General features: G+C 41.4%; 1 protein-coding gene across 1 annotated transcript in view; it reads right to left on the bottom strand.

Moving 5' to 3' along the window:
- Nucleotides 1–19917, bottom strand: part of jade2 (jade family PHD finger 2) — a 55766-nt gene that overhangs the window by 27082 nt on the left and 8767 nt on the right. Inside the window, exons 3-4 of the mRNA XM_066716916.1 lie at nt 18206–18291; nt 8418–8575 (exon numbers count right to left, since the gene is read on the bottom strand). Of these exons, the coding sequence (XP_066573013.1) occupies nt 8418–8575; nt 18206–18291 (244 nt within the window). The remainder of the gene's footprint in view (nt 1–8417; nt 8576–18205; nt 18292–19917) is intronic.

The following is a 19917-nucleotide window of genomic DNA, read 5'->3' as shown; positions in this document are numbered from 1 at the left end:
GGAGAGAATAGTGCCGACTCATGCCTTGTCCTGTGTTATCTGGCCAGAGGGCTGCACTGTCATAAGTAAACAAGGCGTGGGCGAGCTGCACTGGGGGAATCATAATTGAATAAATCTATCTGCATCTTAACATATCTGCTGCCCCTCATATGAGCCTTGTGCATTTTCTTCATCTTCATATATCAGAATGATTTTCCTTTTTCCTTTTCACAGGGCCTTTCACAGCACTATTAAAAAAGCTATTTGAAAGGCAATTATTCTAATGTGAATTTACAGTATATGGTTTAAATGTCACGCCTGAAAGACACACAGTATTTCAGTGTTTTTAAAAGCCACTAAATGCACTTGACATTTCAACTAGCTGGAATTCCTTTCATTGTGTCCCTTTTTTTCGCTCTCCCCCAGCTTTTTCACACCTTTGATATGCTTGTTAACAGCCATCTGAAACAGAAATGACATCTTCTTTTTTCACCCTTTCCTTTTAATCTCCTGTCAAGCAGTTATATTCTACCTCGAGATAGACTTGGCAGGGCTGCTTATTTGCGATCCCCCGTTCTCTCTCTGTGGTGGCAGCCCCTGGGCCAGAACGAGAGTATTACTTGACTGAATCACACACACAGGCTGTCTCGCTGGGAGAGCTACACCCCCAATCTTCATCCTCAGCACCACTCTTGAAGAGGAGTTCACCGAGTGGAAAACTAGGACATACTACCAAGAGCGCTGTGCTGGGGAGCCAAGACATGACACCTATCACTTAGTTTTAGAGGGAGAACATACTGACAGTGTGCTCTTGTGGTGAACTCTGCACAGGGAGGACAACAAACTTCTCGGGGAGGAAGAAAAATTAGGAGCTTTCTCCCCATGAAACAGAAAAATAAACACATAGACCACATCGGCTTTAAAATATGCAGTTCCTCCTGGTATCCCTCACTTATTAAAAAAAAAGGCTCTGACTAAAGCTATTATATGGGGAAGATTAAATGTTTTCTGTGTCAGTTCCATTCTCTACTGAACAGATTTTCTCCATTTTTACTTTTTTGCCTGAAATCATATCCTGTCCCAGCTGGGCTAGTTAAGAAAGTGTTTCCTGAAACAACTCTAGAGGAAAGACCTTAGATCTAGCTTTGCTTTTTTAATAACCGGGTAGGCTGCTGGGGTGATGGGAAGGTAACTGTAGTGCTTTATTCCCAGACGCTTAGGAGAGAAATCAAAAACAAAAGGGAAAAGTGCACACGTTCTGTACCGCTGAATCAGTCATTTTAATGACTAGATGAAGCTGCACAATGCACAGCAGAGATGCAGATATTAAGTTTGGTTTTGTGAGCAGTGTGTTTCGAGATTCCGATCACACAGAGCACTGGAATCAAGCAACCCAACCGATTCTTATCTGACAGACACTAACAAACAAGTGGCATGAGGAAAGAAACTGTCAATCACAAGCCATAAGCTGTAATTTGATTCAAGAACGTTTGGAGGCAGGCAGATTTTTGGAAGAACATGCATAGGATGCTCTGGAACTTTTCTTATGAGATGCAAAGGATTATTATTCGTTTTTGTTTAAATATCTTAACTGCAGTGAAGTGGCAATTTCCTCTTTAAGTTTTTAAAAGATGGCTTTAAATAAGGATATGCCAGTGGATTATACCTATTGCATTGCCATCAGCAAAGAGAGGGTTAAGGAGCAGCCTTCAGATGAGGTTTTCTGTAAACTGCCATTTTGTAATTCCTTCGGATGCCAATGCGGTCTGCTTGGGAATGCCAAGCTCGTTGTCATGGATATCTCTGTACCTTGTTAACATCCACATCCCCAGTCTAGCTGTTTTCTTCTGGCAATAAACCACCTCAAATGCATTTGTCCACCCCCCCCAATGACACACACACACACACACACACACACATTAAGACCAGCTGAAGGAAAGAGGAAATAAAAAATAAAAAAGGGAGCAATTTATCAGGGGCCGAGTTTGTTTTCATTCACATTTTCCACTGACTCTGTTCAGAGCCAGAGAGATTCTTCTTAGGCTGCCGAGGGCCAAGGGCTTAGTTGGCAGCCAGCCAGGGCCTCGTTTTAAGTCTCTAAGCTCTGCTTCTCTCTCTCTCTCTCTCTCTCTCTCTCTCTCTTTTGCTAAAACACTGCAGTGTGGAGCAATAAAGAGCTTCCCTGTCTCTCCTTCATTAGAGTAGGAATAAATGGGTGTGCCAGACAGCCTGCTATCCCCACTACTTTCACACACTGTCTGTATTCAGTCTCTTGCTCAGTGTGCTGAATCACACGGACATATTTAAAGGAACTACTAAAAACAAAAAAAACAAAAAATAATAATAAGCCTTGCAACGACTATTGTTACATAAATCATTACGTAATTCCAGGCTGTTTTGGGATCTGCCGGTGTCAGTGCTTATGCATATACTTTTCATACAGACAATGATTCAAAGATTAAGATACATTTATGGGCATTTACAGTGTCAACAGTTATATACTTAATAACCCTTAAATCCCTTAAAATGACACAATGGTAATATGTGTCAAATAAAGAATCCATTATAAAAGAATGCCACTGGCTGGCAACATTCTCAGAGACCTCAGATTAATATCTGTGTGTGTATGCCTGTTTGTGTGTGTATGTATGTATGTATGCCAGTTTGTGTGGGCGTGTGTCTGTAGGTATGCATGCCTCTGTGTATGTGTGTGTGTATGCATGTCTGTGTGCATGTGTGACACAGAGGAATGAGTTGTAAAGATGATGTTGTGACGGATGGTAAAAGAGACAGTGATGCTGTAAGGATGGTGCTGCCAGTCACTTGACTAAGAATAAAAGACGCAGGCTGTCACAGACTGCTTACCAGCATGTCAGACTCCATGTTCATAAACCAAGACAAATCACAAGTTTTTCAGACAAGCAGATAGTGAGCATGTGCAGAACTGTGTTGTTTTCGCAGTTAACACGGCAACAAAATATGAAAGCATTGGCTATAATTCAGCCTGCACTACTATTATTCTTTAAATAGTATGTAGTTATGTGTTATGTAGACTGACATTCTTTATTTAAAAGCACAAACAAGCACACGTTGTTCAGATCCTATACCCTGCTGATCCTCTCACCTCCACCCCAACCCACATAAAAATCAAGAAAATGTATTGTGACATTTTAGCTCTGTGGGCTTCACTGTAATAGCTCTACAGAGACAGGATGTCATGACAGCTTCAGAGAGTCAGCATAGCTCAGATGCTCCTTTTCCATGTTGCTATAGATACCAGTAAACATTATCAGAAGCTATCCAATCACTGCCAAGTTCCTTCCGCCATCAAACCATGAAGCCCCTCCCTTTCATTCCATTGGTTTTCCTGCACATCATTCAGTGCCATTGAATACATTCCCAGGATCCTATGCAGTAAATAACTCAAAACAAACCCTAACGAGATCTCATTCTCAGAAAGCACTCATCACTCACTTCCTGGTAGAGACGCCATAAACAAAGCACCACTGGTTTATCATTTGGTCTCGGTCGATCAATTAACCGTATAAGGGTGATTGATAGGATCGAATGACGGCAAAAGACACTAAGGAAGAGGAGCTGCCTTCTGATGCTGCTGTGGATCACTGTCACTGTGACTACAAAAAATAAGACATTCACCAATTACTCTTGCACTTGTTACGGGGTATTTAAAAACATGCAATGCTGTCCGGCACTTCTATGCAAAACAGCTACTCACAACACAATGACATCAAGCCAATTGCTTAGCTATACATTTCAGATTTAAGTAAGGAAATATTTGCTCCAAGATTAAACATGCAGTAAGAATCTGCTGTAGGAACTTGGGGCATTTATCAGGGACAGGTATATTACACAGAGTAGTGCAAATGTTTGAATATTGGGAAGATGAGTTAAAAAGATGATAATATGTATTGTGAACAGAAAGCCTAACAGACTGCAGCCACACACACTTACTTCAATCACCAAACTACTGGGCATCACTTTCTGTTCAGATCTACTACTAGAGCAAGAGGAATACCCAGAGCTGTACTATCACCCCGTTGTCCTTAACTGCTTTCATTTTATATCACTCTAATGGGCTGGGAAAACCCAGAGGGGAAAAGCCCTGAAAACAAGGTGAAATCAGCAAATATAGACACAGCTCATCAACAAACATAGATATGCCGATAACCCAAGGGCTCCTGGCACTAGGCTATGGAGTAAAGGGGACACTTTCACAAACGACTTCTAGAGATGTGCCACCATCTGTAGCACCATGAGAAAGAAGTGTCAAGACACACTGAACTAGGTCATGTTTCTGTTGAATGAGTAGCTAATGTGCGAACTGCCTGCCATCACTGGTGGGTCCTGAGAAGAGACAGGGGAGGATGCTGGATGGCACCATGCCTAATAGAGAGTAGGCTGGCTTTATTAATCTGGGAGGAGCAGGGGGTCCAACAACAAATGGATGTCGCAAGACTGGATGTTTAGCACTTCTCTCGACCTCTCTCCATAATTCTTGGAAACCGAAAAGGCATGTGTTTCCTTCAAACAGTTTTGGTTTGCTCTTCCTTCTGGGCAGCTGTCATCCGGACTGAAAGGCACTTATGGTACTCAACGTACAGGGAGTGACTCAGTCCTGGCAGGAGACCAGCCACTACTGTGCTGTCTACAGCCACCTGTGAATAGCTGTAGGAAGTCACTTCCTTTCCACCTCCTGCCCCACTCTGCTGCTGTCTGCAGCACTTCCAGAGAGTCTAAGAGCACCAGTGATGGGTTGTTTTTTGGTCAAGCATTTTAAACACCATTGATTTAAACTCTGCGGTCATTTCTGTGATTCAATGAAGACTGTCAATTGATGACAGAAAAATAAGAACCAAACAACACCAAAGAAAGATAGAGAACACAAAATGAATGTGAAAATATTACAATATTTTTTAAGTCTTTTAGAAAGTCTTTTGTTGTCTTTTTAAAAAGTGACGTCACTGTGTACCTGTGTGTGTCTGAAAACATACCACTGTGCCTGTGCAGCACTCTGCTCTCGTTCAGTTTCAAGCTCAGTACTTTGGCCTATTTTCCTTTTTAAGCAACAGTGCATTCTGGGAATTGCTTTTAAGAAATTAGGAATAACGGTCTTGTAAGAGGATATATACAACATTTGTAATGGTAGTTGAAAGGGATGGAAACATGCAGGTGCTCACTGCGTCATGCCTTCAACTTTAAAGCCATTTAAAAGCAGAGCTGCTAGCTTGAACAATCCCCAAGACACTGCTCTGTTGTTTAATAGGTGAGAGAGGCGAGAGGTGAAATGGACAGAGAAGTCAGCAGTGAGTGGGAAATGTCACTCTGTAAATAAGCAGCACAGGGGTGACTCATGGCTCTCCAGCCTGAGTGAAAGAGAACACAGAGGAGACACACTGTGTGGAATGACAGAGAACTGAGCCTGAGAGAAACCGGTAACATCAGTTGAAAGGGCAAAGATGAAACAAGCAAACAAACCAACCAACCAACAAAAAAATAAAAAGAAGGCCCAGAAAACACCTGGAAATGACTGAAAATCAACTCTCCCAACTGCAACTAGCAACACATTAAGATGGATTACACCCTCATTACAGGTGAATTCCTAAACGTGCTATTGGCAAGTTGCTCATTTCGGTAAACCGCACAGATGAGACAAGATTAGATGAGAACAGTGAGAGATAGGTATTGAAACCTTCAGCGTTTCACCATGTCTTTCTTTCTTTCATTTTATTAAGCTCAAATTTTGCAGCCTTGTGCTTTGATGTTGTTTGCTGTGACAGAGCTCGCCGACCACATGCAACACGTGGTGACGGTCTCTCGCGTAACCACTCTTCCTGTGCTGCAGCTTTTTACAGGATGACTGTGCATTAGGACCAGATTACAGTTGCATCACCTGCAAAGGTTAACATTCAGCCATGTTTCGTCTTGTGCGCCTTGATCATTGGTGGTAAAGGACTATGGCCACATTCTCTAAAATGCCTGCAGTCCTGTCCTGTATGCAGTGCATGAGAAAGTGGCATGCCAGTATCAGAGAGACGAAGGGTTGCTTAATACACAGTGAACCCCCACTGTCCAAGCTAGGGTCTCGGGTGAGATTGAGAACTTGAAACAAATGAAGACTTCAATCCCAAAGCCAAAACTCACAGCCACTTTCTGTTAGTGGCATGTTTCATTGCCTGTCAGCTGCAGCACACCCCAATGCATCTCTACTGAACGTTTTCAATGGATGAGACACCTTTCCCTTCCAGCACAGGTACAGTAGCACAAACTCTTGTTGAGGATATACAGTGCTTGGGAGAAAGCTCCAGTCTAAACAGGGAGGGCATTTCATTGGCAGGTTACATCACAGAGTTCCAGAGATGCAAAATAAAAAACAGCTCTCGACATACCTTTACACCTTATTTGGTATGTCTCATACTGAACTGAAGGGACAGAGGGAATCTTCTGATGCAAGATAATTAAAACATCTAAATGAGGCAATTATTCTTAACCTATCTAGAAAATGACTGTGATTTAAATACCTGTATTAAGAATCAAACAGGTAGGGAGTGCACAATGAAAAGGTAATGAAACAGCAAGCTACAAGAAATATACAGCCAGAGGGGATCTCACCTGTCTAGAGAGCATCTATCTAGTTCAAAGTGTTACAGGAAAGCAGCTGCTAAAGTGGTATTTTGGCAATAAATGAATCTGGTCAATGTGTAGTTCTGCAGAGGAAAACCCAATGGTAATGACTGTTATTCCCTAGCTTCTAGGGAACCAGTTTATTTAGGCTCTTAATCAGCAATAGCATCTCTTTCCAGCCTGCTCTCAGTTCTGCATCTTTCTGTAGACTGGTGAATGCTACAGAAGACAGATCAGACCTCCAGACCTGGCACAGGAACGAGAAGCCAAGCCCTTCCTGAAAATACTCAACCTGTCCACCCCTCTGTTCAAACCTTGGAGAATATCTCAGTAGCTGCACCTGTAATATGGCCACGTTGTACAACAAGTCTGGAAGGAGAACACAGGCACAGCTCAAGACTTCACAACCCCTAGGAAAGCTGTTGCTGTAAGGTTTATGATTGCTGAATACTCTGATATTACACCTACATTTCCGAACGAGGGAGATTCCAAGCACTCCTATATTATGCCTTTATCTCCTTGTAGCAGTCGCTGCCTGTGATCTGTGAGCTACTTCTCTGACAGACTTAAGCCTTTTATATGCTTTAAACTGATCCATTCTTGGCCCGGATGCTTCTTCAAAGGTACTGTTTCCAGTTTTTGGAAGTGGGAAAATTAAGCTGTGTCAAAATTCGTTTTGTTTGTTTGTCTGTCAAAATCATTTTATGTACGCATTGATTTCTTTATTTCTTTATTTTAATTTCCCAGCATTCAGCAGGACTTAGGCATAAGAAGTCCTGCCAATTCGTCATTTTCTGTCTGCTGAATGGGACACTTATGCAATAGCTAATTACTTCCACTTGGCCCTAAACGTAGCTTGTCTTCTCTGCTGAGCCAGACTACATTGCTGTGAGGTTACTTCTTAAAAACACACACACCAAAAAACCAAATGCAACTTTAACTGAACAAACCTCAAATCAAGAAGGATTACTGTCTTTCTCCACAATACGGTGAAAATGAGGAGACCGTGTGCACAAGTATTAGTGGGTAGTGAAGTACAGCATACGGGGGATAACACACAATCTGGACCAAGCAATCAAGTAGAAAGCCTCACAAAGATCCTATTCCTAGATGTCTTTACAAGCAATGCACAGCCACACAGTCAAGGACATAATTGTCTTACCATGATATGGTATCGTGAATTCCAAATCCCACATCTCTAACCACTGTACTCTGGACCTTGTGAGTGCATTTGCAACTGAGCCAAATCATATATTATATATAAACACACATGTATATATATTTGTGTTTAGTTCACAACATGTGTCCTGTTGAGTGTACAGTAAGCTTTCAAATGCAATCCAAGGTGCTTGGCTTCACAGCTCCAGCCATCTTTTGTTTATGGGTTTGATGTGTCGATACCTTATGGTTTAATGTATGATTTCCGAGATGAAAGGTGATAAGTTTCTGCAATGTGCTGTGTAATAAGTGGTGCAGTACACTCTCACTTCCTGTGCAATGGGCCCTTAGAGAGCAGCTGTTTGCGGACTAATTTTAACATTTTAAAAGACTTCACGGCCAAATTCAACTGTGAAACATGGCTTTTCCTGAGCAATTCTCATCTCAGCATCTCCTGGATTCTACTTCCTTTTCTTTTTTGCGGAGGCCATTGTTTAAATGTTGTGCAGATGAAGAATAATTCGTAAACCACATGATCAGGAGATGACCGCACTTCAGTACAACGCCCTGCTATGAAGTGTGATGCTACACGTCCGGAAAGATGTTGTATATACGTGAAGGTTCAGAGAGGTCTATACCTGACCACAGGCTCTGGGATGGCCTCCACGTTGGCTGGTACCTGGACTCCCTTCTCCCATTCTTGCCGCCAAGGATCAGACAGGATGTAGAAGTCGTCCGTGCTCAGCTGGTGGGAATCTGGAAGCTTCATGGCGGTTATAAAATCCGTCCGGAAAACCTGCAGGAACAGAGAACAGGGCTGGTCACCGTACTCCCATTCCTGAGGCCAGCTGGTCCTCTGTGGTAACTCTCTTGGAGTTTTAGGTTGTGTTAAAGCTGATCTCAGCCACAGTGAGGATTGAGGTATCACACAGCCAGCCTGCGACCCAAACAATTAGGAACCATTGTATCACAAAAAAACACAGTAAATTTGCCCCGTAATTTTGCAGTTTTCTCTTGGTTTTACCATCTACAGTGATGGAAAAAAGCATTTGATCCCCTGCTGATTTTGTACGTTTCCCAATGACAAAGAAATGATCAGTCTATAATTTTAATGGTAGGTGTATTTTAACAGTGAGAGACTGAATAACAACAACAAAATCCAGAAAAACGCATTTCAAAAAAGTTAAAATTGATTTGCATGTTAATGAGTGAAATAAGTATTTGATCCCCTATCAATCAGCAAGATTTCTGGCTCCCAGGTGTCTTTTATACAGGTAACGAGCTGAGATTAGGAGCACTCTCTTAAAGGGAGTGCTCCTGATCTCAGCTCGTTACCTGTATAAAAGACACCTGTCCACAGAAGCAATCAATCAATCAGATTCCAAACTCTCCACAATGGCCAAGACCAAAGAGCTGTCCAAGGATGTCAGGGACAAGATTGTAGACCTACACAAGGCTGGAATGGCCTACAAGACCATCGCCAAGCAGCTTGGTAAGAAGGTGACAACAGTTGGTGCGATTATTCGCAAATGGAAAAAACACAAAATAACTGTCAGTCTCCTTCGGTCTGGGGCTCCATGCAAGATCTCACCTCGTGGAGTTTCAATGATCATGAGAACGGTGAGGAATCAGCCCAGAACTACACGGGAGGATCTTGTTAATGATCTTGTTAAGGCAGCTGGGACCATAGTCACCAAGAAAACAATTGGTAACACACTATGCCGTGAAGGACTGAAATCCTGCAGCGCCCGCAAGGTCCCCCTGCTCAAGAAAGCACATGTACAGGCCCGTCTGAAGTTTGCCAGTGAACATCTGAATGATTCAGAGGAGAACTGGGTGAAAGTGTTGTGGTCAGATGAGACCAAAATCGAGCTCTTTGGCATCAACTCAACTTGCCGTGTTTGGAGGAGGAGGAATGACCCCAAGAACACCATCCCCACCGTCAAACATGGAGGTGTAAATATTATGCTTTGGGGGTGTTTTTCTGCTAAGGGGACAGGACAACTGCACCGCATCAAAGGCACGATGGACGGGGCCATGTACCGTCAAATCTTGGGTGAGAACCTCCTTCCCTCAGCCAGGGCATTGAAAATGGGTCGTGGATGGGTATTCCAGCATGACAATGACCCAAAACACACAGCCAAGGCAACAAAGGAGTGGCTCAAGAAGAAGCACATTAAGGTCCTGGAGTGGCCTAGCCAGTCTCCAGACCTTAATCCCATAGAAAATCTGTGGAGGGAGCTGAAGGTTCAAGTTGCCAAACGTCAGCCTCGAAACCTGAATTACTTGGAGAGGATCTGCAAAGAGGAGTGGGACAAAATCCCTCCTGAGATGTGTGCAAACCTGGTGGCCAACTACAAGAAACGTCTGACCTCTGTGATTGCCAACAAGGGTTTTGCCACCAAGTACTAAGTCAAAGGGGTCAAATACTTATTTCCCTCATTAACATGCAAATCAATTTATAACTTTTTTGAAATGCGTTTTTCTGGATTTTTTTGTTGTTATTCTGTCTCTCACTGTTAAAATACACCTACCATTAAAATTATAGACTGATCGTTTCTTTGTCAGTGGGCAAACATACAAAATCAGCAGGGGATCAAATACTTTTTTCCCTCACTGTATGTATGTTGCTTTGATGGCATTTTCCATAATCTACATAATGGTAAACTATACCTCTTCAAGCTTTTCCATAATTTTACTTTGTTTCATACACCTTACAATACAATCAATGTTTTTGTTTTTTGTTTTGTTTTAAATAGTAGTCACTCCCTTTTAGGAAATGTAGCCAAATAAATCTCAACTCACAATATTTTCTCCAGAGATTACATGCCCAGCATATGCTCCTATATTCCAGTGCTTAGCCAAATTTATATATAAAAAAACTTTTAATTTCCTTAATTTATTACAATGGCCATAAGAAAGCACCCTAGGGCAAGTTCAAGTTCTCCATGGTGCCACTGAACATAGTGCTGGGATATTATCCAGCTTATCCTGACTAGAAATCCAAAACCCACCACAGCCCCATCCAAGGACATCAACTGCACAACATACTATTATTGAGTTCACCCTGCTTCATTATACAGTTTATCATTTCTGTTTAAGCTGCCTTATGAGATTCCTCTGGACCGAGGCTTTAAAGATGTAACTTCATACAGACTCACTATCCTGTTACTTTACCAAAAAATACTTTCTTAAAAACCCCCAGGTGACTAAATTTAATCATAATAACATCAATAATAATAATAATTTAAAGAAATGCCAAGACAATGCAACCATTCCACACACAATCAGCAGTGAATTCTTTTTTAAAATATTTGGACTGGTATCAAGAATGTTCTGGTGGCTCTTCTTTCCATTCCCCTGGGGATCTTATGCAGTCCTGCTGTGACGCATTTGACCCACAATTCAGCAGATAATCATTCGTCCAGGGCCAATCTGTCTGTGGGATCTCCCGGTCGTGAGCCATCTGAAAGCCTGGCTGAGGTTTACTGAAAGCCTCAGTTTATGCTGCAGGATGGGTGCACTGTGCTGTTGTGCCAGTAATTCTTTTCCTTTTTTTTTTTAACTGCAGAGTGTTTATACAACTGAACCATAGCTAATTAATGTCAGGGAAATAGAATTACAAGGTCCCTGGTTTTAGTGTCTACTCTCTAATATTAAACAGCTTCGCCTTCCGCACAACCATGGCCGGCGATGCTCCTGTGCTCGCCGGTGCTATTATAGTAACAAAACTGAGTATTTGTGGCACAAAGCCAGCACCAACCTGAACACTAGAAGTTATTTAGCAAAAGAAAAAAGCGTATATCACTCAGCTCACTTTATAAAAGCTTGGCTGGTGGCATACTGCATTGAAATTAAGAGCTTTCACCCAATAAAATACCCTTATCCCAGTGGTACTCAAAGCCTAGACAGCTTACTAATTTCTATTTTATCATCCTTGTAAGTTAATTAAAGGTACTTATTAATTACAGTCCTGTATCTAAAGGTAAGTAAGGGCTTTTACATGACATACTGCTAAATCCAAAGCCTCCCTAAATCTTCAACCAAATAAAAATATATGATTTGAAAAAATGTTTTCCCTGTGAGTCACTTTACAGTCTCTCTGGATAGCTCCCTTTAAATATCAATTTGTTTCTCATTCAATTTTAATCTCAATAATGTCAGGATACAGTGGTTATATCTGGAACCGGAATTAATTTACGAGTTAAACTCGTCACAGCAAATGTAAGCTAAGTTCATTGGTTAATGGAGAGGCAGAAGCAAAAGAAAGCTGTAAAAGGACAAAAAGAAAGAGAATGAACACCTCAAACGTTTACGACGATCTCCATCACGACAGATGTCAAAAAAGTTTGCTGCCAGAGCAGGTCTAATTATAGCATCCTTATGGATTTAATGATTGAGCTATTGAAGATCTGCTGCAGTTCTATGAAAGCTGTAAGAGCTTTCCAGTTCGCCTCGGCCTCCCTGCTCCCTGAACTGCATGACTCACAGCCAGGGCACAAACACAGCCGTCCTGTACAGCACTACAACCAGAGGGAACAACAGAGAGCTTGCTAATACTTCCTCTGCACAGTGGAGCCTGCCATCGCCCCTTTACCAGCACTGCCATCTCTGCCAGCTGCGGGGAAATTCAAGTTTTTAACGCTAGTAACAATGCAGCAGCCAGACTGACGCTGGACACTGATGACCTTATCATTAAGAAGCAGGCGCTTGCTTTGGGACTGCTGGCACGAGAGGGTGGAAGGGGGCAATCGACACCACTTCTCGTCTACATCTTCTCTCTACACTCGCCTTCTTTTTTTTTTGGGGGGGTGGGGGGGACCTCCATGAATCTGAACCATAGAAATGAGAGTAATCCTCATTCTTCCTCCTCTGTCGTTTTGTAAAGCCCTGGATTCTTGGAAGCTTGCCTAGATCTTAACCCAAGGAATTGAACCGAGCAGACGCTTGGATGTTGTTCAGAAACTAGGATGGAGATCCACAGAGGGACCATTAGGACACGCCACTGGCCGGCCTTCTCGGGGAGCCGACAAGCAGAGCAGCAGCACAATCCGCAAAGCCTCCCAGTGCTCTCACACGCCAACTCTAACACATCCTAACCAGGACACAGAAGCAGAAAGTAGATCTCTGACAGTGTAGCTTATACTGTCCATGCTAGTAGCTCGATCAGTTTTGTTCATAAGCATTAACCTCAAATTATTATTAGGACATCAAAGTAAGTATGAGTCACAGCTTATAAAGCCGGATCAAGTTTACAGCAGCATACTGAAATGCACAAGGACCAAAAAGATACAAAAGTTATTCTTACAGTCCCTGGTTTCCACGAACAGATTTACATATTTTGTGCATATCTTTGCATCCTTATTTCCATGTCTTACACTCTATAGTTTATTAACCTTTTCTGAAAAGATTATTTTTATGTTCACTCAATTCCGTGTGTTCCAGAAATGCTTTCAATATTACACCTACACCTTTGAATGGAAGAGGCCATTCATGGGTTTGGCTTCAAGTATCTCCTGACTTCTGAGTGTCTTACTTAAACTTTACTTTTAAGATCAGAATATTTTCCCAAAGCAAATGTTACATACTATATGTCCCATGCCTCTCATCACCTTTATCAGCATTGTCAATTTAAAACATGCAATGGACACAAATTCTTAACGATTATGAATCTCACAGGATAACATATGAATGCTTCGTGCACTTCCACAAACCTAGTCTGTACCCTTGACCCCTTGTTATACATGTGATTAACAGCAGAACTGAGCAGAAAGTGCTTGAGATATTCAGGTCTTGTTCCTGTGGTATTCACACATTAAATCATTAAGAATTGGTACCCATTATTGTAAAGTGTGACCAAAATAATAAAACAAAATAAGATGCAAGCCGTTACAATAACATACATTTGTTTTATGTTATTTGAATATAAAAAGCAAGATATCCAAACTGAATAAGAGAATTGCAACACCTTTGAAGAGCAGTTCTTCTACACATGAACCATTATTGACCGATCATTAACAGTTGGAAAATTAAGTCATTAAGCTTTCATAATGACTTAAAGTAATCACATTTGAAATGATTACACAGAAGTGTGCACTAAAGGGGTGTGTATCTGAAGGATTTAGCTAGCTTTAGTGAATATATATTTTAGTGCATTATGTATACTGTATGTAACATAATGAGCATGTCAATGACATGGACGGTGTTCACCTCATGAATTATTTATGAACATGGTGGAACTTGATTAATGAAAAATTCATGAGCAGTTCATAGGTATTCATGAACCTTTATTGTCGTAGATAGTGCATGGCTCATTAAAGATTAATCATGTTACAGCTGAACATTTCAAAAAAACAAGTTTTGTAAGTACACACAATTCGACATTTGTCAACAAAAACTAAACACCATAAACAAATGTTCAAAGACAATAAGAGGTTATTTATCAACTTTGCAAGACAGGGTTTCCTATACTAACAATGCTAATCTCCAGGAAACATGTAGTATTGAGTTACTACACTGTCAACTCATTGAGTGGCATTGTGGCTGTGTAAACATGAGCATAAATACACAAGAGCAGCAACTCTCATGGAAAGAACTTAAATCACCAGAATATTTATCCAGCCATCATGTGTTTTCTTATTCATCCACAGAGAGGCAGAGGGACAGAACTTTGGTGGTCTCTGTACCCTTTCAATAATCTGTTTCTTTTAGTAAACAGCAAAAACATATTCTTCATCACACTGTATACTATTTATTTGGTGGTCCTGGAAGAACATTGTGCGCAGGTGGCCTAGCTACCCAGTGTTTCATTATATCTGAAAGAAAATAGGGAATTGCTTTCTTCTATCCATCTTAGAATCAGTAGATTTAAGAAAAAATGAGAATAGATTACAAAAAAGGCAAGGAAAAGAAACATAATAGTAAATCAAGACATCGCTTCTAGTGTCACTCTGAGATGACAAGTCTATATTATTACAAGGTTTCCAGTCCTTCATAAATAGGACAACTTGTAAGAGGACCTTGAAATCAATCTTTCATCCTTACCCTGTGTACCCTACACTAGAGTGTTAAGACACTTAACTCAGGCTGGGAAATTTGTATCCCTATGACTGAGAAGAGAACATAGTTTAGAACGTAATATACACAGGTTAGAGGTCTGTCTTTCGTTCGATGACAAAGAACACCAGTTGGACAGTGCATTGAAATGGTCCTATTGACTACCAGGTTCTCCTACACACATTGAAGGTTTATTTAAGAAGATTCCAACAATTATGCTCTTAATATAAATGTTTTACTGGTGGATCTTCCCTTTACCTGGGATTCAAGCAGACAGGATTACTTTCCAAAAACAGGTAAATTATTAAGGATGTTCTTGAGCCACTGATCTGAAAACGATATTTCTAAAGCTGAAAAACCTGAAGGAATGGATATGTGGTGAGTACTAGTGGACATTTCATAGATGTATTCACCTGGCCTTCTTGCCTGTAAGTCCATCTCAAGTAATTTGATTGCTCTATTCAACTCTTAAATTTTACAGCTGTTTGTGTCTAGTTTCCATAGATATGCACAGCTGTTTTAGCTAGTTTAATGGGCTCCAACAGCTGTTTGCATCCAGGTCTATGGGCGTGTACAGCTGCTGGCATCTGGATCTATTGATTCTTACAGTTGGTGGCATCTAGCTTCAATATAGTTGTAAGGTACATGGCATCTGTTCCCATTCAAACAGGAGCAAGCAGAGCAAAGGCCTTACATGGGAACTGTTGCCAGCCAACCAGACAGTCGCAGCACAAAAGCTGGTTGGCAGCTCCATAACTTAGCTATTATCTCTACAATCTGATTTGCCTATCTTTTCTGTTAAATCCAAAGGGTAAACACATAATATATTAACTACACCTGTGGGAAGTTTCTAGAATAATCTGGAAACTGCAGCCCAACCTGAATAAAGCCTAGTTGTATTTTGTCTTTACCTGGAAGAGACCACACCACGACTCTGAGAAGCATGACAAAAGATTCCTGCTGCTGAAATGCAACTACGGTCCTGTTCATTAACGCAAGCAATGCTGGAATTTGTCTAATAATGCTCACTACGACAAGGAAGCACTCCTCAACAGGGCCTTCCAAGATAATTAATATATGTTAGACAAATAACATAAGAACATAAGAAAGTTTACAAACAGGAGGTGGCCATTCCACCCATCGTGCTCTTTTGGTGTCCATCCAAGGATCCTATCCAGTGTGACTTTAAATGTTCCCAAATTTTCATTTTCAACCACATCGCTGGGGAGTTTGTTCCAGATTGTGACGCCTCTCTGTGTGAAGAAGTGTCTCCTGTTTTCTGTCTTGAATGCCTTGAAGCCCAATTTCCATTTGTGTCCCTGGGTGCGTGTGTCCCTGCTGATCTGGAAAAGCTCCTCTGGTTTGATGTGGTCGATGCCTTTCATGATTTTGAAGACTTGAATCAAATCCCCACGTAGTCTCCTCTGTTTCAGGGTGTAAAGGTTCAGTTCCCTCATTCTCTCAGTAGGACTTTCCCTTCAGACCTGGAATAAGTCTGGTTGTTCTCCTCTGAACTGCCTCTAGAGCAGCGATATCTTTCTTGGAGTGTGGAGCCCAGAACTGTCCACAGTATCCAGATGAGCTCTAACTAGTGCATTGTACAGTCTGAACATCACTGCCCTTGTTCTCAATTCTATACTTTTGACAATATACCCTAGCATTCTGTTTGTCTTTTTATTGCTTCCCCTTATTGTTTGGATGGAGAAAGTGAGGAAAGTGAGGCCCTAGTACTGATCCCTGTGGAACTCCACTAACAACCTCACTCCAGTTAGAAGCAACTCCTCTAATCGACACCCTCTGCTTCCTATACATCAACCAGTTCATAATCCATCTACTTACATTACCCTGAATGCCTACAGCTTCCAATTTGAGGATCAGTCTTTGGTGTGGAACCTTACCAAAAGCTTTTTGAAAATCTTAGTATACCATATCATATGCTTTCACGTGATCTACAGCTGCAGTTGCATGTTGAAAAAATTCTAATAAATTAAGACATGATCTGCCTCATCTAAACCCATGTTGACTATCTCCAAGAATATGGTTTTCATTAAGATGCTCCTCTATTTTCAAGCTTGCTAATAAGGGGTTCCATTAAAAGTCACAACTTTCTGAATTACATGGGACTGGAATTGGAACAAAAACGTTTAAAAGTAATCTAGTAAATTTGAACCTCCTAAATGAAAATAAAGAAATAAGCAAAACCAATGACAATGATGTCGAAATTAACAAGACAACGTAACCGCAGCTGGGAAACACTGGATCTATTGCAAGGAAACATAATTAGCTCTTTTCACCGTTTCCGAAACTGTCTGTAAACAGGGCAACTTTCACGTGACTCTTTGCTGACCTTTGCTTGACCCTGCCGGATGACTCAATGTTTCCAAGTTCCCTTTCTAAGTAATACATTGTCTCACATGTTTTGTTTTTTTTGTTTACAGTATTTAATAAAATGAAGCTGTTGACGAGACGGCCAGAGTATCACGTTCAGACTCACTTCAATCCCCTGATCTCATTGAACTCAGAAATTATTTATACATGTAGGAAATCTGACACTAAAGGGTGGAGCTGGCAGGGCCATCCTTGGCTGGCCACGCTTCAGAAACCCCTGTGGCTCGCCGGACGCCTGCTGAACGCTGCCGTTATCAGTCCAAGCTGAGTTCCTGCCCTGTTTGGCAGCTACGTACTGCAGCAATGTGGAAAATGAAAAAGCCTGGCAGGACACTTGTATAGAAAGCCATGTACAACTGTGGTCTCCAGCTGTACCTGGGCAGTGTGGTCTCAGTTAGGTGCCAATGGTCATTTTCAATCTCAAACTAGGGTGTATAAGGAAGACAATGGGAGAATAAATACCTGCGTCGAAAAACCTACTGGAAGACCAAAAGTTACCACAGCCTGGATCAGCAAGCAGGTGAATCAGAGACAGAATGACAGGGAGTCACAGGTGCAGTTTCATTTATCACCCCCAAGAAATCTCCTCTCTACCAAAGCACATGAGCAGATGAGCGCCTACGCCCCTGTATTTCTGTACTGAGTTCAGACACACTCCCCAGCTGCTGTCCCACCTCCTCACAATGCTTTCACCCACAGCTTCACACTGATGTGAACAGTCACTCGGAAATTTACTAAAGACAGCAAGCAACAACAACGCCACAGCAGGAGAGTCACCAATCAAAGGAGACATGAATGGATTTCCAAAATGTGTCAAATTAAAATCTGCATTATGTAGCTATTTATAAAGGTTTCTAAGTAAGTGTACAAAAGACAGAAAGGGATAAGCATTGTTAACTTCTTTTGTACTCTGAAAAGGTACGAAAAGTGGTTGTAATGGAGCTCCTGTACTCTCTGAGGCACATTAGTGCTGGACACTGACCTCTGACGGCTTCTTCAGCTCCTGTCGGACCCAGGTGCTCTTAGTGCTGGTGTTCTTGGAGCCCCTTGACCAAGATGTCACTTGACCTGTGAAGTAGAAGGAGATTTAAAAAATTGTGTGAGTCCTGACTAATGATGCCACAAGGCACAAATTAAGGAAAATGCCCCACTGTTGTGAAACCTGCCCAAGGCATACACCTACCCCCATATTATTAGTCCCTGCAACATGGCTCCAGTTTTAGACTCTGCTTCTTGTTTGCCATTGAACAGTTTCTAGTCTGTATCACTAATTTAGATATGACTCGGGGAACTGTCTTGCTCTGAAGCTCTGTGGAAGCAGATAGCCTGTCACTTTAGATAATCACTTTCCAAGGTTGTGGGAAGCTGTAACGGTATTAACCGCAGCACAGAAAATCCAGTCACATTTCTGAGCTGAAATTGACAAGTATGAGGGGATTTAATCAAAGCTTTCAGATAATACTACTTTGGGCTGTTCTTTTTTAGTTTATTTATATATTTTGATTTAAAACCCACTGTCTTTAGGGCCATTAGCAAAAATGGTACCTTTCTGGTTCTAATAATACTGAATAATTACTTCAGCATAACAAAGGTGACTGATTTAACACTGTGTGTGGCTCCCAGCATATCTAACCTGTTCTAAAAAAGAACATATATAAAAAAGACACAAGATTCTGCCTGGTATATCAGTGGCGTATTGACGTGTGTTCTGTGAGGTAGCTTATATTTGCAGAAAAATGTTAACTTTGTACTCGGTGTTGATGGGGGTGTTTTCAGATGTGTCCGTGATTAGGAACTGTAAACCTTTAGCATGAAATGTAGACATGGATTCTTCAGCTCAGACAAAAAAACTAAATGTACCAGTGGAAATCATGACCTCAGGATGTGTGGCCCTTCCTTTGATTCAAAATGTTATAAAACACAACATGGTTTGGTTACTCCACCGTCAACCATCTTTAACAATGTAGAGCCTGAATTTTCTATGAACTAATATTCGAGTGTACAGCAATACACAGACTGGGGCGAAGGCGTGACATGACCATTATGACGTACCTGTAAACATATAGAACAGATGCACTGCAAGGCCCTGGCAGCATTTGCTCATGTAAAAGGCAGACCGTCGTAATTACAGAAAGCTTTAGTGACCCTGAAATCACATTTGCAGGAGGAGCAGTTGCTGTTCCCAGATAGGGATTAATGAGCAATCAAAAAGCTCTTCTCCCTGACAGTGTATTAAGATGACTCTATTGGGTCAGAGATGCAGAAGAGGGAAGAAAAAGAATAACAAGCCTGGACATAAAAATACAAAACAGTGCAAGTGACATTTGTAAAAACGTACTTCAGTATTTCCACAGATGATTTGCTGCTTGTGTGTTTTCTTTCCTAGGAGGCAGGACAGTCGATAAACAAATCTGACCTCTGCGTAATCTCCTGCATTTAGTCTGAGCGCTCATGACTCACTGCAAAATAATTGGTCTCCAATGGAGGCAACCCCCATGCAACCCACCCCCCTATTATCTTGCTAAAGCAGCTTATTACAGTTCAGAATAAAGAATCTGAATATTATGTAGATGTTACGCTAATTAATCATTATCCCTAGCAATGGTCTAGTGGTTACATATCAGTTGTTTCTAAGGTTATACTTTGAGAAGTATACGTAAATATATACTTAAAAGTACTTCAATATTGCACCAA

This window comes from Amia ocellicauda, chromosome 11 (genome assembly GCF_036373705.1).
Source record: "Amia ocellicauda isolate fAmiCal2 chromosome 11, fAmiCal2.hap1, whole genome shotgun sequence".
Lineage (NCBI taxonomy): Eukaryota > Metazoa > Chordata > Actinopteri > Amiiformes > Amiidae > Amia > Amia ocellicauda.
This window is presented reverse-complemented; position numbering and strand designations above follow the sequence as displayed.